The sequence below is a fragment of the Heteronotia binoei genome, chromosome 2 (assembly GCF_032191835.1).
Source record: "Heteronotia binoei isolate CCM8104 ecotype False Entrance Well chromosome 2, APGP_CSIRO_Hbin_v1, whole genome shotgun sequence".
NCBI classification, from domain to species: domain Eukaryota; kingdom Metazoa; phylum Chordata; class Lepidosauria; order Squamata; family Gekkonidae; genus Heteronotia; species Heteronotia binoei.
Window position 1 is genome coordinate 146,370,246 of NC_083224.1, and position 22,980 is coordinate 146,393,225.

The following is a 22,980-nucleotide window of genomic DNA, read 5'->3' on the forward strand; positions in this document are numbered from 1 at the left end:
TTTATAACTTTTCAAAAAATCATTTCACAATGCCCTCTTTCTTTTTGTAATCCTATCTGAGGTGGGAAAGAGCTGTATGTGCTTTGTGTTTTGAGCTGGGAAATGTCGCTTCTGTATTACTTTCAGGAGATAAAAGTTAAGCATGCTGATTCCTGGACAAATTTAGGAAAAATGATACCTGCACCAGTCTCTGTTAAATCCTCCAACAACAGCTTCAGACAGTTCCAAAAAGCAGCTCTAGAAAAAGAAGAAAGTGAGTGGGCAAAGGAACGCAAAAGGCAGTTGTTGGAACAAGCCAAGAGGAAACTGAAGAACCTCCCTCAGGAAAAAGAGAGGTTTGTAATTCTATATAATTAAATTGAAAGGCTGTGTTTTCATATGCTCGTTTAACTAACCGTATTGAGTGGTTGCCAACTGGGTTGTTTTGTGGTTGTGTAGAGTTGATTCCTATTTGAGGGGAAATAATTAAAGCTTAGTAGCCAAGTCACCATGCTGATAAAACAGCAGCACAGTACACTGAATACTTTGAAGCAGAGTCTTATTTTTTTGTGATGTATGATACCAGTGCCGACAGATGACAGGAGGAAATGAGCACTTAAGAGTTGTGGTAACACCCTGGCTGCCACTTGACCGACAAATTTTAAAATAAAATAAAATTTGTTATGCAAGGTTATACTTTCGGTTATACTGTTCAGAGGTATAACATTGTGAGATCATGTTTGAATAACTAAATGCTAAATACGTGTTTTCCTAAATATTTGACCAATCTGTTTCTAGTCTGGTTTTAAGTTGCAGGTAAGCTTCAGTCTGTTTTTAAAAAGATACATCTGTGGTATCACAAACATGTCAGTCTTGAATAGCATCTACCCTGACATGTAACTGTGGTTCAGGTGCAGAGCACTAGCTTTGCATGCAGAAAGTTCCCATTTCAATTCTCAGCATCTCCAGTTAAAAGGTCTGTGTAGAAGGGATATGAAAAATCTACCTGAGACCCTGGAGAGCTGCTGCCAGTCTGAGTGGACATTATTGACATTGATAGGCTAGTAGTCTGCTGATAAGTTTATTTTCATTAGGCTTTTAGTCCACTGTTATGTATGTGAAGGCATGGCTGGACATGTTGGGTGTAAGCTTCTGCCTGGTTCATGGAGCTATAGGACTGAGCTTGAGGCAGATCACAATAGATTGAGGGGATCCTAGGATCTGCCAATGAGGATGCATATTCTAATGAAGGATCAAAAAAGGGCACAGTCACAGATGAGTTTCTGCTTCTTGGGGGCTGCGTTTCTCCTGCCCCAGCTATATATATTGCCACATATTATGATGCTTAGGAGTAGTTTGTAGTCACTTAGTAGAGATGCTGAATCACTAATAAAGAGTTTTGATAACTATGTTTTGATAACTATCGAACCCAGTATTCTATACCCGCCTTCTCCCACAAGCAGGTTCATGGCAGGTTACAACAGCACAAGCACAAACATAATACCAACAATTAAAGCATGATACTATTTAAAATCAGTATCACAAACTGATAATCTGTCAGTAGTGGACTATTACAAACTGACAATCCATTATCGATGGCACCAATAATACATCTATTCCAAAGCTTCCTAATGTGTGTACAGGTAGATGTAACTAATCTGAGAGGGGAAGGGCAGATGAAATTTAGTGCCAGATGGGACAATGCAGATGGAATAATGCAAGCAAAGAAGCAAACCCAGAACAAGGGAGACCAATACCTGCCACCTCAATTTGGTGGAACACCTCTGTTTTGCAGACCCTGTGGAACTGCATAAGGCAGCTTCATGCGATTGTCTAGTATAGTTTTATCCCAAGGAGCTTAGAGCAATATATGTGTAGTTCTTCCTCCCTTATTTTACCCTTGCAGTCCTGTGAGATAGGTTAGGTTGGCAGAGTGACTGGTCAAAGTCACCCAACAAGTTTCATGGCAGAGTGGAAATTTGAACTTGAGCCACTGGATCCTAGTCTGACATTAAAACCACTGACATTAGCACAAATGGGCCTATTACAGTTTTGCTGGCAAACTTGATGGGTGTTGGGGGACATAGCAAAAATGCACCTGGACTTAACTCTACAGCCTTGGGAATATGATACTGTTGAAAATCTGGGGAAGGAACAAAGAGTCATTTAGAAGTAGTTGCCTTGCCATCTGAATGTGGAAGGGGGGGGGGGGTGAGATAAATAAAAAAGTTTTGAACTGGAGTTGGCAAGCAGCTTTGTATAATTTGAAGCGGGATGATTGACTGTGCTGCCTGATTTGGAAGTCTTTGTTTCCATTGAGTTCTTTGTAAAAAAGACACATGTAACAAAGATACCATTAGTCTCCAGTGCTCTCTTATCCAGTGGAAGTTAACCTCATAGCACTATGCCTGGCTTTTACTGTCCAAGGAATCAAGGAGTGCTTGTTTGGCTTCTAGAAGGATAAGCGGTAGCTATCCTAGCAAATGCAATATAGGTCAGTTAAATTTGTCTCCAGGACTCCCCCCACCACCTCTTTTTGTTGTTGTTGAGTCACAGCTGACTTATGACAACCCTGTAAGATTTCCAGTGCAAGAAACTGGAAACAGGTGGTTTGCCTGCTTCTGTGTAGCAACTCTGGTATTCCTTGGTGGTCTCCCATCCAAATACTAACCAAGGCCAGCCCTGCTTAGTTTTGAGATCTGATGAGATCTCTCTAGTCTGGGCTATTCAGGTCAGGGCTCCAGGGTGTAAGACAAAATGCCCTCAAAAGAGGTTGGGGAATTGACAGGTGGGCACCTTTGGCTTAAAAAGGATCTAGAATCTATGTATACAGGATTCTGCTTCCAGAAATTATTGCTAAATTTACCAAGGGCACTAATTAAGTAAAACAATTATGATTTTATTACAGAAAAATATAGAACACACACACACAAGATAATAGACTCTTATAACATACATACAGACCTAATAAAAATAGAGAGAAATGCATAGAGGTAACATAAGGATGAACAAACAGTGTGATAATTACCAATCGTAGTCTTCAAGGAAGGCTCCAATGGTGACAAATGAGGACGATGGGAAACTGGCCAAGAATCAGGGATGTATCTAAACAGCAGGACTGGGGTACTGCTAGATGCACACCTGTGGGGTGTTGGGACTGTGGTTATAAAGACTACCTTGAGCCCTTGGGGATGGGAGGTACAGGGGCAGATGACAGGTGGTCAGCTGGTACATGACCTCAGAAAAAGGGGAGGCTCCGCAATGACCATAAGGACTGGCCTTATACGGTAGCCAATAGCCAGTTTATTGGGGGCACCTGATTGGATGCCCATACCTGGCCAATGAGCAGACCTGGCTCTGGTTACCTGATTGGACTTCCAGGTAACAATGGGCCAAAGGGGGAGGCTCCAGGATGACTATTAAGGGAAAGAATGGGAGAAATTATTGGGGTGGAGGTGATTAAAAGGCTATCAAAACTTATCTAAAAGATGACAATAGATGGCCAAATTGGTAACACCCGATCTATACAAAGGTAACACCTAAGGTAACACCCGATCTATACAAAGGTAACACCTAAGGTAACACCCGATCTATACAAAGAAACTTGGCTCTGGGTGAAGATGTTCTTCCTCTTCTTCACTCTTCTACTGGCACCATCCTTTGTCTTGGGTTCCATTGGACAAAGGCTTAGGCAGTCTGGCAGGATCCACACCTAAGATAAGCTTGATTGCCTTATGTATAGGTGACATCTGTTGAGTACGTGAGCCTCCTGCTTCACTGTAATGGAGTCTGGCACTGCAGGAAGATAGTTGCTGGTGATGTTAGCCTTCCCATATGGATTCTATGGTCAAGAATCCGCTTGCCTGGACAGTTCCTGGTGGCGCAACTTCTTCCTCTGCAACGGCCAAGATGGTGATCGCACAGAGCGACTGGAAACCCATCTGTTCTCCTGGTTAGCACTCTTCCAGAGACACGGAGTGTTGCTGCAATGTTGTGGCTGTTAGTACTCACATAAGTCCCTTAGAGTCTGGTAGACAAAACCCATGTTTCCTGGCAGAAGTGTGTGAGTTGAGTCTCCAGGCACCCTGGCAACCAAACGGGTGACTACAGTGTTCTGAAATTAGGGGTCTTTTTCTCAGAAGGGGTATATACTTTTATTAAAACTAAATTTTCCAAGTTTGGAAATACAGAAACAGATGGGAAATTGAGAGATCAGATGTCATTGGCACACTATGTATGGATTTGGAAAACACAGAAGAATGAAGAATGTGTAATCTACAGGAGCAGATTATTGGCAACCTCAGAAATTCTTTAAAAAAGACCTTTCTCATATATTCTGGAATTGCCCCCATACTATGAACCTTTTGGAAACAAATTTTTGGTATTACAAAAATGGCTGATGCCGTAGGCTATATGCAAAATATCATTGTAAAGGATGATCTTGGGTTGATTACTGCTGCTAGAATGAGCAGCAAATGGAAAAGCACCATGGTCACCTTGTGTAACAGATTTATGCAACATCTGGACAGTGGCACTTATGATAAATTTGTTACATTGTAGGAAGGCACATGAAAACACAAATGAAATCCATTTCTTTATAGCACTCTATACAATACTGGAATGATAATGCACACAATCTTAGCTTTCTCCTACAGAACTGGTGATGTTGTTGTATGCCTTTTAGTCATTACTGGCAGTAAAATTTACTTTTTAAAATGCCTCCCCAGAATGCTGTTCTCCGTTGGGGCAGTAAGGGTTTTTTGACAATGCTGCTTCTGGGATACCTGCAGTCTCCTCCATGGATTGTGTCAAACAATCCCAGTGTTTTTACTCCTTTGGGATATCCCTGCTCGTATATGCAGAGAGGTAGGGGATCAGAGCCACATGGGGCTTCTCTTCTGTACCAAGCATAACGTGAGGGATGCCTTGAGTAGGTTGATACTACTGTGCTTGAGCACACAGAGTCTATGGAATGCTGTATGTAATCATCACTAAAGTTATTGGCTGCTTTTCATTCAAATGCAAGCCCTGTATGCTGGCATAAGTAAGATCTGAACATAAGAGTCACTGATTTTTTTATCTCCCTCACTTTTTTGAAAAAATAGAAACAATGGAGAAACAAAATTGGAACCCACTACAGTAAGAGCAAACTATTCATTCCAAGGAGTAGAGGCATCATCAGAAGGGCAGCTACAGTCCCCACAAAATTTTGTCATTGACCGTAGCCTGGCAAGAAAAATGGAACAAGAACGCAGGAGGAGAGAAGCGGTAAGATACTGACACCCTTAATTTAATTGTATTAATATACTCCCTTGTAGCCAGTTCTTGACATGTTGAATATATGTCTCAAATGTTAATGCAACCAATGAGTTCTTCTGCAACAGCTTAATCTAATAAAGTTTGGTTGACTATACTTAACAAGGCTATGTGTGAAGCCGCCCTAGAAATAAAGGTTGGGTGATGCTGAGCACTCTTAACTCATTTGTATGTTATGAAAATAGCTGCTGGTTGCAAAGAAATATATTGCATCAGTTTAATTCAGAAAGATTCCTACTGCATCAAGCAAATCTGCAATTTTTTAAAACTTGGCCACAGCAAATGTCAGCCCCATGTTAGATTCCACCACTTCCCACTCCATAACGCCTAATACAGCTTACTCCATGTCCTGACATCATAAACAATTTTTCACACTTCTGGTCCATATCATGAGCTGCTTCTAGTGGCTATGGGTAAGGCACATTATGATGATGTCAAGGCATGGTACATTGTAATGTCAGTTTAGGGTACAAGACCTAAATCATGTCGCAAAGGGCCCAAGGGGTCATGTTGCAAAGGGGGATCTCAATAAGAATATCTGTGTTACAGTGTGTGTTTCCACCGGTAATTCTGGTTATTCCATCTGAAAGAGTAACAGGAAAGTTACAGGCAAAAGTGAAGTGGCTGACCTCCCAGCTGGTCATAAAAGCAGCAAAACTAGGCCATTGACAGACATATGAGGTATCTTTACCTACTCTAAAGACTCTCCATATATGCAGATTTTGTTAAGTGAACAAAAGTGGGAGGATCCCCAAACCAGACTGATGAGGACTGGGTTTGTGGGTGATAGTTAAGAGGAGGAAAAAAGCCTTATTCACTGTAAGCCCCCTAAGAGATTACAGAATTCACATGAGTGAGACTTTACAAGGTAGAATTTCCAAATTGTTCTCCCCACTTTGACTTGATCCTATGAAAGAGAAAGTGTGTGAGTATGTGTACATGGAATGAGGGTTCCCAAATTTTGATCTCAACTTCCTTGTGATTTCTCTCAGGCCCTGAAGTGAGAGACAACATGAACAGGATAGCAGCCTAACAAGCTCTTCAATTCCATTTTTTATAGATGGCAGGTACCATTGATATGAATCTGCAGAGTGATATTATGGCAACATTTGAAGAAACTTTGTAGACAGAAGAACGGTGGACAATATAATATGGCTGCCATTCCTTTAAAAAGTGACACTGGATTACAAATATATTTCAGTCTACTGACATTATTGTTAAAAAAGCTCTGTGGTGGTATTCCATCCAAGCAGTTGTTAATCACTGTGAAGAGTCAAAGTATTACTGTAATAAGATTGTTTTATAAAATGTGTGATATTAAAATCATAAAAGCATATCTCTTGCAATGTAACTAATCCATCAGTAATGTTTATGGATTAAGTTTTTGAGCACAGTCAGTTTTGTGCTACTTTTCCCACACATTTTAACCTTCTGTTTCAGAATTTCTTTGCTTTTGTTTTTTAAGTAAAAGTTGGAAAGTAAGATAAGCATAAGGTTTGCTTTGGAGTATCCAAGTTGGTATTTAAAATACCTCTGAGATGTTTGCAAAGTCTAAGAATTGTTGGGGTTTTGTATTTAAATAATTTCTAATAATGACTGAAGCCACCTTTGTATGCTATTTCATTATGCTTTTCCATATCCTTATAATTTTAACAAAAGTATTTTTCTAGTTATTTTTCCTTTTATTTTTGGCTAAAATGTTTTGTTTGAGGGATTCTTTGAAATGGCAGGCAAGAACCTTGGGTTTTTTAGAACTTTCTTTGGATTCCTAATTACTTAACATTTGAAAAAAAATCTGATAGCTGTGATTGTCATTTTATAGTAAAAACTGTAAATATGTCATTGCTTTCCTTTTCCAAGCATGTAATTTAAATTATTTTCATTTCCTTTTGAATATACCTGCTGTCTTTTGTATTTGAGCAATGTTCCTTTATATTCGATAGCATTCATATGATAATAAAAAGTTAACATATTAGAGCTTGTTTTCTAGAACATTTTTTTAAAACAAACTGATAAGTATGTTCACCCATATATATTTGACAGAAAATTTCTGAACTGAAATCCCATTCTTGATGCTCATATGTTGACCTCCTCAGTCCTACACAAGTTACTTGAGATGTATATCATTGCATATAATCTGCCATAGGTGCAGAGTGGCTTTAATTACATTTCCTTTGAGTGGGGAGACACCACTAGGGATGGGCACAAATCAGGAAAATTCAGTTTGGTTCATGGCATGTCATGAACTTTTAGCAGCTGAAAGAACTTGGTTTGGTTTTGTAATGGGGCAGAACAACCTGTAACATGCTAGAAACACCAAACTCTCCTCTGTGTGTTTGGTATAGTGCTTAGGATTCGGAGCACTCCTCCACATGGGTCAGTCACAGTTCTCTCAGAGCTGTTCTCTCAGCCCCACCCACCTCGCAGGGTGTCTGTTGGGGGGAGAGGAAAGGAAAGAGATTGTAAGCTGCTCTGATAAGCTGCTCTGATCTCTAAGCGATCCTGAGATGTTCAGTTCAGTTCAAGTTTATTGTTACAGTCAGTGACCAGCTTGTACAATCGAATCACATAAAGCTTTTTGCATCAAAAACAGAATAAAACCAACAGTAGCATTCATAAAATTGGGTGCCTATGACTATTACAAAAAAATCGGATAAAAATATCCATAAAATTCATTTAAAATTTGGATGAAAGGTTAACAGTATTTGCCTCGTATTTTACATTCCTTAAGAACCTAGGCACAGAATCTGGCCATCTATCTTGTTTGATGTCAGACGGGAGGTAATCAAGTTTAATATCATTTGACCTGCAAGGAAACCTTTCAAGCAATGGATTAATAATCTCCATACAGATTGACCTATGGTATAGGCAGCTGAAGAATATATATCCCAGGGAGTCTATTTCATGCAGGGGGCAGGAACAGAGCCTGATTACATAAGGGATTCCTTTAAATCTCCCCTCCAATACTGCAGACAGTAAGGACATACTTCTGGCTAGAGTAAATGCTCTCCTAGAGTTATTGGATTCAAGAAAATATAGGTAGGCTGTAGGAGCAGCAGCTATTATATCTGGCGTTTGCTGGGGAGAAGTAACCTGGGGAACTAAAAATATTCATTTGTCTTTCTGTGTCTATCACTCTCTGTTTAATAAGTGATTTTGCCTGATCAATACCAAGATCCAGAAAGTCTTGGAGAGAGAAGCCTAATGCCTCAATGGTATTCAGCTGCTCTATGCCACTTGGACTGAAACTGATTCTGAAGGGTTATAGGGAATAGACCTCTGAGAGTTATACTTCCTGATATCCATTTGAAAATTGAGAGAGTACAAATTCTAGCCTCTACCCAAAGCATTCCTGATTCCAGTCTAACCCAAGTGTTTGGCACACACTTGGGTACTTGTAATACTGCTCTAAGGAATTTGGACTGGACTCTCTCAAGTGGGGAAAAGGACAAGGATGGTGGCCCCAGGAATGTTCTGTAAATCAAGAGAGCCAACACTTTAGCTTTAAATAATCTAAGTGCAGCTGGAACATATTTGCCCTCTCTCAGTCCAGTAGAATTTCAAAATACTATTTGTTGACCTCTCTCCTGCATCAGTGGCATAACTATTATGGACAGTATTAGTGCCAGAAGCTTGCAATACTACACCCAGATATTTAAAGCTGGAAACTTGTTCCAACTTATGCCCCTGAAATTCCCATTGCCTAATCTTTGGGTTTTTCCCAAAGACCAGGAGTTTTGTTTTCTGATAGTTGATTATAAGATGTTCAACATCACCATTAAGTGAGAATTTTTTTCAGGGACCGTTAAAGTACTGCAGGAGTTCCAGACAGTGGTACAGCATCATCTGCATACAATAGCACTTTGATGTGCCAATTTGCTAATCTGGAGGGGATGAAGTCCCAGATCAGCCATTAAATTTACCGGGAGAGGATTGCCACCCTATACTGCTGAGGAATTACAATCATTATGGGATCACTGTTAGAAAGGAAGATCCTGTCTATATTGTACTTGAATAGCACCATAAAATATTTTAAAATGTTTTAATTGTATTTTATTGTTTTTAAACTGTAATGATGTTTGAACTAAACTGATGGTTAGCCACCCTGGGTCCACTTGTGGAGAGGGCAGGATAAAAGTCTAAAGTAAATAATAATTGTTGATGTAAAAGAGGAACAAAAAGGGGGCTAACGGGCAACCCTGCCTAACTCCATTAAAAGTTTGGACAGGATCAGTCAAGTATTCTAACCATCTACACCTAACTCTAAGCAGTTTGTTCATGAATGGGCCATATGAGGAACAGCAGTTGTTTATTGATTGTGGAATCTGGAATTTTTTCCCACAGCCTGTCAAAAGTTGCTTTTAGATCTACAAATGCAGCATAGGGTGATGTTTGTCCTCCAACATCTTATTTTTTTATAAGATGTTGTAGTGTTAAATTATGCAAACCTACCAGCTCTAAAACCTGCTTGCTTTTCCACTAAAAGTCTTCCTTCTCTAACCAATCCAATAATTTTTCAAGCAGATGTTTAGTGTATAACTTACTTGTAGTACTTGGAAGAATGATTGATCTGTAATTTGATGAATCCTCTTTCTTTCCTTTGTAAAAGCGATAAAAATGCCATACCCCAATCTTTGGGGATAAGACCAGTTTCATTGATGAAAGTGAACAGGGAGGCTAGCAGGGTGGCCCACCAGATTTGTCTGCATTAAGTAATGCTGGGGGAATTCCATCTAGTCCAGGAGCTTTGACATTCTTTAGCTGACATATAGGCCTTTATCTTCTGAGTGGATACTGGGGCCTATTTTTTCAACTCTCCTATTGGAAACTCAGAAAAAGATCGCATGGGGTCTTCATGCGTTTTTTTGGAAACAGGACGTCCATATATCAGGGGGAATACAGGAGGTGGGGTGTAAATACAACTTTTCTTCTACCTGCCCTCCAGGTTTAGTGAAGATTGGATTTATGGGGTCCAAGTCCCAACCCCCCCCCCCAAAAAAAAAGGTGACCCTAGGAAAGTGCTTTCTGAGGAAATGACAGGTGCAGGTTCAGGAGTGTATAGAATGAACCATGCAAGCTAGAAACATCAAACTCACAGAGGACCTCCCCCAATCCCCCTTTACATAGTTTCCAAGTTATGTGCAGACTGGACTTAGGGTCAGAGTTATGTCCCCCCAAAGAAGATGATGTTCCCAGGAAAGTGAATTTGGGGGAAATGTCATGCACAAGTTCAAAAGTGAAAGCTGCCACATCAAAAGCACAGGAAACTATTGGTGTTTCCAAGGCTGGAGAATCCCCCCCATTGCTTTGAAGTTTGCTAAACAGTTTGAGTGGAGTCAATCTGTCTGGAAATGTATTCATTCATTAACCACCAGGAACTGCTTGAAAGTTTGTGAAAAATTCATACCGGTTGACCTGCCATGAACTGCAAACTGGCCAAAATTTGTCACGAATTTTAGCTTGTGAGCCAATTTGTGCCCAGCCCTAGATACCACCTTCCAAAAAAACTGCCCTAAAGGTTTGGAGATCCTCCTACAAGGCATTGCTGTTGAAAGAAAAATTGGTAAATTCATCAATCTTCATAACCCTGGAAGGTAGTAAACATCTCTCTGACTTAGTGTCAGGTAAGTGAGGTTTATTGTGACTAAAATCACTGGCAAAATGGTGAGGTGGATGACATGCTAACAGAGATTCAGAGCAGCTTACAATCTCCTATATCTTTTCCCCCCACAACAGATACCCTGTGAGGTGGGTGGGGCTGAGAGGGCTTTCACAGCAGCTGACCTTTCAAGGACAACCTCTGCGATAGCTATGGCTAACCCAAGGCCATTCCAGCAGGTCAAATGGAGGCGTGGGGAATCAAACCCAGTTCTCCCAGATAAGAGTCCACGCACTTAATCACTACATCAAACTGGCTCTACACCAAACTATATTTAGCTTGTCTACTCCTACATGAGGGGCGGGTTCCGTTGTGGTCATGTTGCTGATGCAGTTATGGGTCAATACAATGCAATGCAGATGGATCTGAAAGGGTTCAGGGCAATCCATTTCCCCCCCCCCCTTCACACATGATGTTATTGAAGCCCTCAGCCTCACTGCTTTATTGTCATGCAATCATTATTCTCTGTCATCCTTTAAAATGGGGGCGGGGGGTGCACAACACTGTGTAGAAATAGGGTTTTTCTATTATCTTTTCATTTGCTTGCCAGACTAGCTATGCCTTCAACCTGACGCCTTTTTGCTGTTTGGCTGCTGGGCCTCTGTCTCTGCTCTCCCCTTCCCTGAACTATTGCATGGGAGGATTCCTGCACCCAGCTACTTCTGGCAAGAGAACAAATATCACAATTGTACTGTTAAAGAGTACTATTTCTTTTTTTAAAGTATAGAATTAATTGGCAGTAAACAAAGGCATCCATCCCTTTTCATGGCATTTCCGGTGGACTTATGTCTCTGGTCAGTGAAGGAAGACATTTATAATGCACAGCAATGTGTGGGGAAGCTGTCACATGCTGAAGTAGAGGCCAGCAGGCAGTGGGCGAGGGGATCTTGCCACAGCAGAAACAGAACTCCCAAATGGGAAGTACTGAAGTTAAAACTGTGTTGTGATGTTCTGCCCTCCTCACTCCTCATTTTAAAATAAATTTTACTGGTGCCAGGAACGATAGGGAAGTTCATGGACAAAATGCAGGTGAATTAAGAGAACATTTTCTTTCATACAAGCACAATACATATCTTCCCTTTCAGTCGTAAGAAAGAGATTGCACCAATACTGTCCTGTTTGGTAAACACTTCCACCACATTTTTTAAAAACTTTGTATGTATGTAAAGGATGTACTGTTCATGATTTGAGCATGAATGCATGGTGACATCATGTGGAAATGTGGGAAGACTACAAAAAAAAAGTCCTGTGGCTGAAATGGGGAAAATCAGGGCACTTTTTTGTAGAAAAAGCCCAGCAGGAACTTATTTGCATATTAGGCCACATTCCCTGAATGCATTCCTGTGCATTCCTGCTCAAAAAAAGCCCTGGGGAAAATCATCTGTGAAAGTAGCTTGGGTTCAAAATATGTGGTTTTAAAAGGGAGGAGGTAGAATGAAAGTATCAGGAGCGGAAATCTCTCAGCCCTCCCCCCTAAACAGGTTATACTTTACACATATTGCTCATTTTTTATCTATGCAGCCTTTTGGAGGTGAGGAATACAACCCAGGTTGTTGATGATGATGATAATGGCCAACCTTTCTGGCAAATGTGCCACAGCCCAAGTTTAAGTATGATGGTGTCTCTGTGTATTGCAGAATGACACAATTTGTCGTAAGTTGAGGGTGACTTCTGCCTTGAGTGTACTGAACCATGACTTAGGACCAAGGGACTACATTTTTTTTAACAAGTTGGGTTGGTTCCTGGAACCCAACCTACTTTCACCTTGGTCACACAGCAGCTGCAGGAAGCATTGATTTTTTAAAAGCCTGCTGGAGCTGATTTGGTTCAGGACAGCAGCAGGGGGGAAGGAGGGGGCTCTGACTCCCTCCCACACTATTTCTCTTTGCTGCAACAAAGCAATTACCATAACTTTAAGTTTTTACCATAACTTTCGAGCAGTATGTCCCTGGAGTAATCCAGGTGCAGCTGTCAAGTTATGCAGATAACTCCCCATTGAGGCACTGTCTACTCAGGGAAAAGCTGGAGTGCAAGATCCCCTTCCTCCCCCAGCCTGCTGTTCTGAGTCAAATCTGAAAGCAGGCTGGGATAGGAGAAGCAAGACCCAACTTGTTCAAAAGTGTGTTGTGTTGATTGGTCCTTAGTTAAGACTTGTCAACTCTGGGTTGGGAAATTCCTGGAGATTTGGGGGTGGAGCCTAGGGAAGAGAGCAGAGTTCGAGGAGGGAAAGGACCTCAACATGAATGTAATGCTATTGAGTCCAGCCTCCCAAACTGCCACTTTCTCCTGGAGAATTTATCTGGAGGTAAGTTGTCACTCTAGTAGATCTCCAGGCTCCACCTGGAAGTTGCCCGCCACCTCAGTCCTAGAGAAGCAGGTAGGGATACAAGCCTAAGCAAGACTTGTGTGTGTGATGGTACTCACCTGTACTTAGTACTACCATCATGACTAGCATCTTGGAAGGGGACCCTGCCAGCCCATTCAACCAGAGAGAATGGACCCTCTGGAACAGCCTGGTGAGGATCTTACAGAGAAAGGGTGAAATTGGTAGAGATCAGTGCAACTGACACCTTCTTATTCTTAATTTAAAAAAAAAAAAATGGACCTCTGATTCTCACTAGCTTCTACCAGGCATGTCATAAAGTCCCACTTCTGTGCCATGTGTGCTGCAGCTTAACAACTTGTTTGGGCCAAACTCAGTTTTTTTATTTCAAGGATGTCCACTTTTGATTTTAATATTAACTTTACAGTCAGATTTACAGAGCTTGTGGGTTTTCAGATTAGTTTTCTGCTGCACTAGGCATCAACTTGTGACACATTGAAAGAAGTGAAACATGTAAGTGGCTTACTAAATGGAGCCTTTCCTGCCCTGCCCACCCCCCACCCCTGTTCTTCAGTCCATTGGCCTTTTCCAGATTTCAAAGGTTGTGCTGCTCTTCATGTTGGCCACGCTGTTTTCATTATGCTTATTTATTTATTTATTATGTTTTTATAGTCTGTATTTTTCTTGCTTGTTGGGACTCAAGGCAGATTACACAGAATTGTTCAATACAGTCAACAGGATGGGACAACCAATAGATAATGCAATAGGATTTGACTTGCAGAAATCTGGAATCAACTGGATATTTTCTCTATTACATTCTTATCCCATCCTTCCTTCGGGGAACTCAGAGTGCTGTCCATGTTTCTTCTCTCAGTTTTATACACTCAGTAACCTTTGAGGTAGATTAGTCTGTGAGTTACTTCAACTAGACCAAAGTTACCCAGTGAGCTTTGTGGCCAAGGGGCAGGGGGCTGTACCCAGGTATTCCCAGCCCTAGTCTAGCACTCTAAATGTAGAGGCTTTTCCAGTGGAGACAATGACAAACTATTGTAAGACAAATGAGCAACTGTGGCTAAGTCCTATCTGTACTTCCCGATGTGTAGGGTTGCTTAGGGGTATATTAAAGGCATTTTGTGCCTGGCCAGATGTACTCTTTTATTAGGCTTTTTTTTAATTATCAAGGGCTCAAGGATAATACTGAAAAAAAGTTGTGAGTTCTACCTTTGGTAATTTTTGGATCAAATTATTTTCCAGATAAGAGAATTTCTGTGTCTTAATGTGTACATAACAGAAAGCAGTCCTTCCCACCCCTAATCTCCAGGTGAGATGCCAGGTTGGCAGGAGTTCTACTTCACAGTGTAGGGTGGCCAGACCGTCCCGGGCACCCGGGAAAGTCCCGGTTCTGGGCCCCTATTCCCGCTTCCCGGGCTGGCTATACCGGGACCATTAGAGGTCCCGGTTTAGCCAGCCAGAGAGCCGGTGGGCCATGTGCGCTGGCGGGGAAGGCAGCGAGTGAGGGAGGGAGCGTCCCTGCGCGTACGCAGGGCCCCTGCGCACGCGCAGGGACGCTCCCTCACTTGCCGCCTTCCCCGCCCACGGGGCCCGGCGACGGTGGCGGAGGCCGGGGAGGCGGCAGAGAGGCCGGCGCTGGTCGCTGGAGGGCCTCCAGCGACCAGCAACGGCCTCTCCGCCGCCTCTCCAGCCTCCGCCACCGCCGCAGGGCCCCGTGTGCGGGCCCTACACTTCAGGAGAAGGCCAGGGAGGCGGCGGAGAGGCCGGTGCTGGTCGCTGGAGGCCCTCCAGAGACTCTGGAGGGCGACCAGCGCCGACCAGCGGAGGCGGCGGAGAGGCCGGCGCTGGTCGCTGGAGGCCCTCCAGAGACTCTGGAGGGCGACCAGCGCCGACCAGCGGAGGCGGCGGAGAGGCCGGCGCTGGTCCCTGGAGGCCCTCCAGAGACTCTGCAGGGCCTCCAGCGACCAGCGTTGACCAGCGGAGGCCACGGAGAGGCCGGCGCTGGTCGCTGGAGGCCCTCCAGAGACTCTGGAGGGCCTCCAGCGACCAGCGCCGACCAGCGGAGGCCGCGGAGAGGCCGGTGATGGTCCCTGGAGGGCCTCCAACGACCAGCGCCGACCAGCGGAGGCCGCGGAGAGGCCGGCGATGGTCGCTGGAGGCCCTCCAGAGACTCTTGAGGGCCTCCAGCGACCAGCGCCGACCAGCGGAGGCCGCGGAGAGGCCGGCGCTGGTCCCTGGAGGGCCTCCAGAGACTCTGGAGGGCCTCCAGCGACCAGCGCCGACCAGCGGAGGCCGCGGAGAGGCCGGCGATGGTCCCTGGAGGCCCTCCAGAGACCAGCGGAGGCCCTTCCCGGCCTCCGCAGCCGCCGCCAGCCCCGCCAGCAGCACCAGCCGCCCGGAGGAGAGGCCGCCACCCGCCCTGGAAGAAGGTAAGCAGGGAGGGAGGGGGCCGAAAGCGGGGGGGGCTGGCGGGAGGGGGGGCTGGCGGGAGGGGGCGGCCTTCCTTCCTTCCCTCCCTCCTTCCCTCCCTCCCTCCTCCCTTCCTTCCTTCCTTCCCTCCCTCCCTCCCTTCCTTCCCTCCCTCCTTCCTTCCTCTCTCCTTCCTTCCTTTCTTCCTTCCTCCCTCCCTCCTCCCTTCCTTCCCTCCCTCCTTCCTTCCTCCCTCCTTCCTTCCTTCCTTCCCTCCCTCCCTCCTCCCTTCCTTCCCTCCCTCTCTCCTTCCTCCCTCCTTCCCTCCCTCCTTCCTCCCTCCCTGTTTTGGTGGTTTGGTATATGGTTACTTTTGCATTTATTGGCAATAGTTTGTGTAATACAGCATTTTGACTTTTTTTTTTTGCCATATAGATAGGGTGATCATTTTCCTATACTACTTGTGCTTTGTGTATTTTTCAAGTGCTTGTGTATTTATGTACATTGTTTTCATTGACTAAGGGAGGTATCTGGTGTTTTCTGGTTGCTGACCTAGCCAGACAGGACAGGAGACCAGCAGAGAATATCTCCCCTGTTTCCCTCCCTCCCTCCCTCCCTCCCTTCCTTCCTTCCTTCCTTCCTTCCTTCCTTCCTTCCTTCCTTCCTTCCTTCCTTCCTTCCGTGGCTCTCAAATATCCGATGTTCATGTCTTGCGGCTCTCAAACATCTGACCTTTATTCTGTGTTGCTCTTTTGTTAAGCAACTCTGGCCACCCCTGGAGTAGACAATACTGACTTTGGTGGACCCTAGCACTGATTCAGTGTAAGGGAGCTTTGTGTTTGTGTCTTCTGGTGCAATTTTGTTCTCAAATCCTGTATTTACTTCATCAGTATATGGGATAAGGCACTTTCTCAACTGTGCTGCATAATGCAGCCTATTTATTTTGTCCTGTTTGCTCTGTTGGCTCTATCTGTGCCACCTTCATCACTTTCGGGGTGTGGATCCCCCAGTGGGGTGGTCTCCCGACTCCCTCCGCCGGCTGTTTCTGATAGCCCTGCGCCCCCTCTTTCATTTGATATGTGTCCCGTGTGGGTGCCACCCTCCCGCCGGGAGATGCCGCAAAATGAGCCCCCTTGAGGCTTATGGCGGCAGGGCTCGGGGGAAGCGAGCTAGACTGCTGTTCTTTTGAGGGGTTATAGAGTGTTTCGAGCCCGTCTTTGTGGCATCGGTCCCATTGTTGTGGGGCCCAGGGGGGCGGCGCAGCGGCATGCTGAAGCAGCCTGTCAGTCACTTCCGGGTTCCTGTCCTGCATCTCGACCTGTGTTATTAGTGACAGGCTGCTTCGGCGTGCCACTGCGCCGGCCCCCTGGGCCCCACAATGATGGGACCGATTTGTAATTTGTAGGGTTTTGAGTCCATATCAGGCATTGTTTCACAAATTGGTTGATAGTAATATTGCAGTGATTCATGCACAATCATGCAGGATACAAGTCAGACTTGGAGGAGTAGTGAAATCAAGTAGGTTGGTACATAATGGGACAATGTGGTACAGTGATTACAGTATCTGCTGACTAGGATATGGGCAACACATGTTCAAATCCCCAGTCTGCTTGCTGGATGAGCTTGAGCCAGCCATTCTCAGTCGAACCTATCTCCCAGGGTTGTTGGGAGGAAAAAGTAGACAGTGGAATGATACATGCTGCTCTGAGCTTGGAGGAAGAGCATGAAATCGTGTACTAAATAAAGAAACAGCAGAGCAGCTGGTCTCCAGTAGTGCAATACTGTTTACTCACAAGAAAGTCCCATTTTATTGAACAGCATTTAGGTATGAACACTTCCTAGATTGCAGCCTTAGCTGGGGACAATTGTAGCAGCTTCCTGCTATTTATTGGGAAGTGATGAGACAGGAAGGCATCAGTGGAAACCAGCAATTGCAGAGGGCCCTGGATTTTGGCTCAAGGACACAGCTGGAGGAGTTTATTTGAATCAGCAGCACCTCTTGCCATAAATAAATCTTTCTTTTAAACAACAAAACAAAACCATGCTCTCCTGTCATGGATTATGAACACACTGCAAAGTGCTTCTTATACACAACAATATCTAGAGAGCTTGGGCTTGGTGACAGGGGTCACAGCTGTGTTTATGAACAACTGCCCCCCCCCCCCTTTTCATTTGTTCCTTTGAATCCTGCCTGGAAAATCAGCCCACCCCACCTAACCAGAGAAGACTGTCTCACTTTCTGGCTAATGGATTTAGCAAATCGTTGTATGAAAGTTGTCATGGACCGTTTCACACATTTGTAATGCATACCTCTAAAAATATAATGTGAGAATGTACCATGTGTGTATATCATACATGTGTACCAGGGAGATGTGATTGGCTGCGGCTTAGGTTCAGATGTGAATGTTGCACTCCTTCATTGCCTTTCTGTACTTGATGGTAGGTCTCAAGTGTCATTTTTTTTGTTGTTGTTCAGTTGCACAGTCGAGTCCAACTCTTTGTGACCCTATGGACAAAGTCATACCAGGCCCTCCTGTCTTCTACCATCCTCGAAGTCTGCTCAAATTCATGTTAGTTACATCAGTAATGCTGTCCAGTCATCTCATCTTTTGCCTTCTGTCTTTCCTAGCATCAAGGTCTTCTCCAGTGAACGCTCCCTTCTCATTTGGTGGCCAAAGTATTTGAGCTCCAGCTTCAGGATCTGACCTTCCAGGAAACAGTCTGGGTTGATTTCCCTTAGGACTGACTGACTGGATCTTCTTGCAGTCCAAGGGACTCTCAAGATTCTTCTCCAGCACCACAGCTCAAAAGCATCTATTCTTCTGTGCTGGGCCTTCCTTATGGTCCAGCTCTCACAGCCATACATTACCACATCATTATCAAGTGTCATAATGATAACCAAAAGGCATATTGATGGTTTTAAACGAGCGATGGGCTTTTCATGCACGCAAGTCCTCCTAGTAACCAGGGTTCGGTGGCAAAAATGGCTCTACTGATAAGTGACAGTTTGGGGTCCTAAGACAGAAAGGGGAGAAGGCAGATTTTTCCCTACTGGGGGCTGGGGTATGTAGTAGATTGCCCCAGGGCAGGCCGTCCATTCTGGATGGGGAGCTGCTTTGCTTTGCACTTGCTCTGGAGACCGGATGAGGCCGGCGCGGCTTCCCGCCCTGGGCCATCCTGCCCGCCTCCCCGCGGGCTTCTGGGCTGCCTCCGTGCGGCGGGCGCGTGTGCGGCAGACGTGCTTGCCGCGCGCTCTCCTGCTGCTGCCTCCTCTCCCCACCCCCCGCTTCTCCAGCTGGTGCGGTCGGCGCGCCTCCATTCACGCGGCTGCCGCGGTGATGTTGTTGCTTTCTTCCTCCGCGCTGCCCTCCTGCTGGCAGAGCCCATCTCGCCGCCGCTGACAGGGGAAGCAGGCTCGGGAGCCGCCTCCGCCGCCGCCTGATGGCGAGACCCTTGGCTGCTTCCTCGCTGGGCATCCCAGACAGGCTCATGGTGGCAATCAAAGCTCTGCTCTTCTGGGCTCTGGTATACAGTTACTGCGGGCTCTGCGCCTTCCTGGAGCTGCTGAAACTTTTGTGGAGCCTCGGGACGAGGCCGGGCAAGACCTTCCAGTGGCTGATTCGGGAGAACCCACCGGGCTGCCTCAATGACCCCTCCTTGGGGACTCACTGCTATGTCAGAATCAAGGTAAGGCGAAGGAGGGGTGGGAGGGGAAAGCGGCCCGACTGGGGTTGTCCAAGGCCATCCAGCAGCAGTCTTGATCCCCTTCTTTTTCAAAACAAGGGTAGGCTTAGGGAGATCCGGAGGGTGGGGGTCGGCTGCTTGTGGCTTTTCCTTCTATTTACGCACACACACCCCCTCCCGGATTGCTGCTAAAAGGAAAACAGCCCAGAAGGTAGGCTGCGAACAGCCAATGAAAGGAGAGAGGTCACGGGTTTCTCCACTTTGGAGTGGAGTGATGGCTCTTTGCATTGCTGAAATATTTGGGGGAGGGCTATGGAAGAGGCCAAGGAGCCCCGAAGTTGCAATCCATGTTGTCGCCCGCGCACCTATTGGAGCCAGTCGGGTCTCTAGTCCTGTCATGGCCTTTTCTTAACTGCGTGTCTTAAGCAGAGTTGATTTATGTTGTGGATCGTCAGGGTGACCGCTGCAATGGCTGAAAGAACTGGCACAGGGCAATGACACCAGCAGTCTGCTTGCCTAGAGTTTAATGATTTTATTTATTTATTTTTTTGCCTGCAGAGAAAATACTGATTAAAGCAACCAACTCTGCCTTGAGGCTTGGTGAGAGAGGCAGACTATGAATGAAGTACATAAGTAAAATAATATTCAGGGCACTAGAGTTGAAGAGAGATGGAAATGAACTTCCTCAACCATTAGTAGATACTTGAGGGGGGGGATCTTGGAGGCGGACTTGGAGAAGTAAAGCTTGGCCCACCCTTGTTAGCTTGTACAAGACAGGAGGTAATGAGTCAAAGTTAAGCAGAAGTATCCTTTCCTTGTAGCTATTTGGTGAGAATTCTGCTGTGGTGCCTAAAGTCTCCCCCAGCCCTTGTTTTTCAAGCCTAGGCATAGATGATGCGTACCTCAGTGTACAGAAGGTCCTGTGTGCCCATCATCAGGGAACTGAAACTGGGTAGGCTTGAAGCAAAATCTGAAAAGGCCTCTTGTTAGGCCTGAGTCAAATGTTACCTTTGTACAGTGGACCCCTTGTACAGTGGTCCCAGATTCACAACTCAGGATTTCACTTATTAGTAGTTTGCAGCCTGATCATGTGAAATAACGTGATGCTTTCCTCATTGTGGTACTGAAAATACAAGTAAATGTAATGGGAGAGGCAAGAGAGGTGATAAGCAGGGGTAAAATGGCAGTTAACACTTATTAGTATTACCATGCTATCTCCTGCCTGCTTTTAGTCTCTCCCCCACCCCCCATGCTATCATCATAATCATTGCATCATTACTTTTTGTGGGAGAATGTGATTGGTTTGCTACTGGGAGGCAGCAGACCCCTGTTTCCCAGTATTCATGGGTTTCACCTTTTGCGGTAGTGTTGGGGATGGATCCCTCAGAAGTGGCAAAGATCTGCTCCAGCAGGAGAACTAGAGTTCACCCACATGATTAATAAAAGAAACAATACAGGGTTTTGTTTTCATATCTGCAAATGTGTGCGAGTCTCAGTTGGTGCAACTATTTATCTAGTTCCAATCGTCTACTTATTTATTCATTTTTATTTAAAATATTTCTGTGCTGTCTTTCCACTCCATTCAAGATCCGCAAGGCAATGAACATTAAAACCAAACATTTAACATTTCAGACATTAGAAAGCATTTAAATTTCCAAAAATATAAAATATTTAAAACAAACATGAACCCATAAAAACATGCAGACAGAGAGGAGCCTAATAAGAGTAAATGAGGAAACACCAAACAAAATTAAAAAAAATCTTAACCCACTAGTAGAAGGCAATGATAGAAGGAGACAGATGAATCTCTGTAGGGAGGGAGTTCCAAAATTTTGGTGCCACAATCGAGAAGGCATTTTCTTGGGTTGCCACACATCTAGCTTCAGATGGTGGGAGCACCTGGAGCAGGATCTCTGAAGATGACTGGAGTGGCCAGGTGGGTTTATTGAGCTGTTTGGTGGTCTGTGAATTATGATGGCATCAAGCCTTATAGGGCTTTAAAGGTCAATACCAAACTCGTGGGCATTCGATGAAATTGCTGAGCAGACAGGTTAAAACGGATAAAAGGAAGTACTTCTTCACCTAAAGGGTGATTAACATGTGGAGTTCACTGCCACAGGAGGTGGTGGCGGCCACAAGTATAGCCACCTTCAAGAGGGGTTTAGATAAAAATATGGAGCAGAGGTCCATCAGTGGCTATTAGCCACAGTGTGTGTGTATATATAAATTTTTTTGCCACTGTGTGACACAGAGTGTTGGACTGGATGGGCCATTGGCCTGATCCAACATGGCTTCTCTTATGTTCTTATGTACCTTGAATTGGGCCAGTAAGCAAAAAGGGAGCCAGTATAAATGGAATAGGTCAATGTTCTAGCTGCAACATTTTGTACCAGCTTTTGTACTGTCTTCAAGGACAGCCCCCATAAAGTGCTTCACAGCAGACTAATCTAGATGTTACCAGGAAATGCATAACAGTGACAAAATCTTTCCTGCTGAGGAAGGGCCACAGCTTGTTCACCAGCTGAAGTTGGTGAAAGGCATCGCTGGCTTTCTCTGCCATCTGTTTATCTGGAAGGCCAAGTCCAACAGCACCCCAAAGCTACAAACCCGCCTCCTTAGGGGGAATGCAACCCCATCCAGAACAAGAAATATCCCAGTACATAGGTCAGGCCTTTCCCTTACCTGTAGCAGGTCCATTTTGTCAGGATTAGGTCTCAATTTGTTAGTCCTCACCCATCCCAAAACTGTCTCCAGCACCAGTGCATGGTTTCCACAGCCTCCCTGGGATCTAACAGAAATAGTTGAGTGTCATCTGCATATTGGTGGATGACCTCTCCCAGTGTCTTTCATAGCTGTTAGAAAGCATGACAGACAAGATGGAACTTATGAGACCCTCATAGGCCGAAGGACCAGGCGACAGACAGCAGTCCTCCAGCATAACACTCTGAACGCTGCCTTTTGGACCAAAACCACTGCAGAGCGATGCATCCCAGTCCCAACCCTGTAAGGTGGTCCAGAAGCATACTGTGATTGACACTGCTGAAATGAATTTTGGCTGATTGGGCGTGTCATGGAGGTAAGGAGATGCACTGGCTGAATTCCCTCTTTTACACAGCTGTGGGTCAGCATGGGAAGCTACAGTCAAAAACAGCTCCCACATATCAAGCTTTCCCCCATTTTCTCATTATATGTAGTATCATTTATTTTTTGTTTCAGTGTCCTCATTTCCCCATCATCACTTGTAGCAGCCAGTGATATGAAATGGGGCCTGGGCAATGTGATGACATGAAGTTAATGATAATGGGGTTGGGTGGAGGAATAGAATTGACATGGGAAGGTATTTGCAGTAATACTCCTATTCTGTTTCAAGCATTTTGAATTGAGGGTGTGGCATATAAGGTAAAGGTAATCCCCTAAGCAAGCACGAGTCGTTTTCAACTCTGGGATGACGCTTCACAGCGTTTTCACGGCAGACTTTTTACAGGATATTGCCTTCCCCAGTCAGCTGCACTCCTGAATTAGCAGGATATAACAAAACAGGATAAGATGATTATATCTAACCCATTGCTAATGTGTTTAATTAAATTATACATCCAAA

At 44.8% G+C, this 22,980-nt stretch overlaps 2 protein-coding genes across 2 annotated transcripts in view; both read left to right on the forward strand.

Annotated features, from left to right (window-relative positions):
* BRDT (bromodomain testis associated) overlaps positions 1 to 7,270 on the forward strand; it is a 54,526-nt gene extending 47,256 nt beyond the window's left edge. The window contains 3 exon segments of the mRNA XM_060232182.1: positions 127 to 335; positions 5,085 to 5,247; positions 6,356 to 7,270. Coding sequence (XP_060088165.1) covers positions 127 to 335; positions 5,085 to 5,247; positions 6,356 to 6,421 — 438 coding nt within the window. The 3' untranslated portion in view covers positions 6,422 to 7,270.
* Positions 7,271 to 18,891: 11,621 nt separating this feature from the next.
* EPHX4 (epoxide hydrolase 4) overlaps positions 18,892 to 22,980 on the forward strand; it is a 44,750-nt gene continuing 40,661 nt past the window's right edge. Inside the window, exon 1 of the mRNA XM_060232183.1 lies at positions 18,892 to 19,385. Within this exon, the coding sequence (XP_060088166.1) occupies positions 19,140 to 19,385 (246 nt within the window). The 5' untranslated portion in view covers positions 18,892 to 19,139. The remainder of the gene's footprint in view (positions 19,386 to 22,980) is intronic.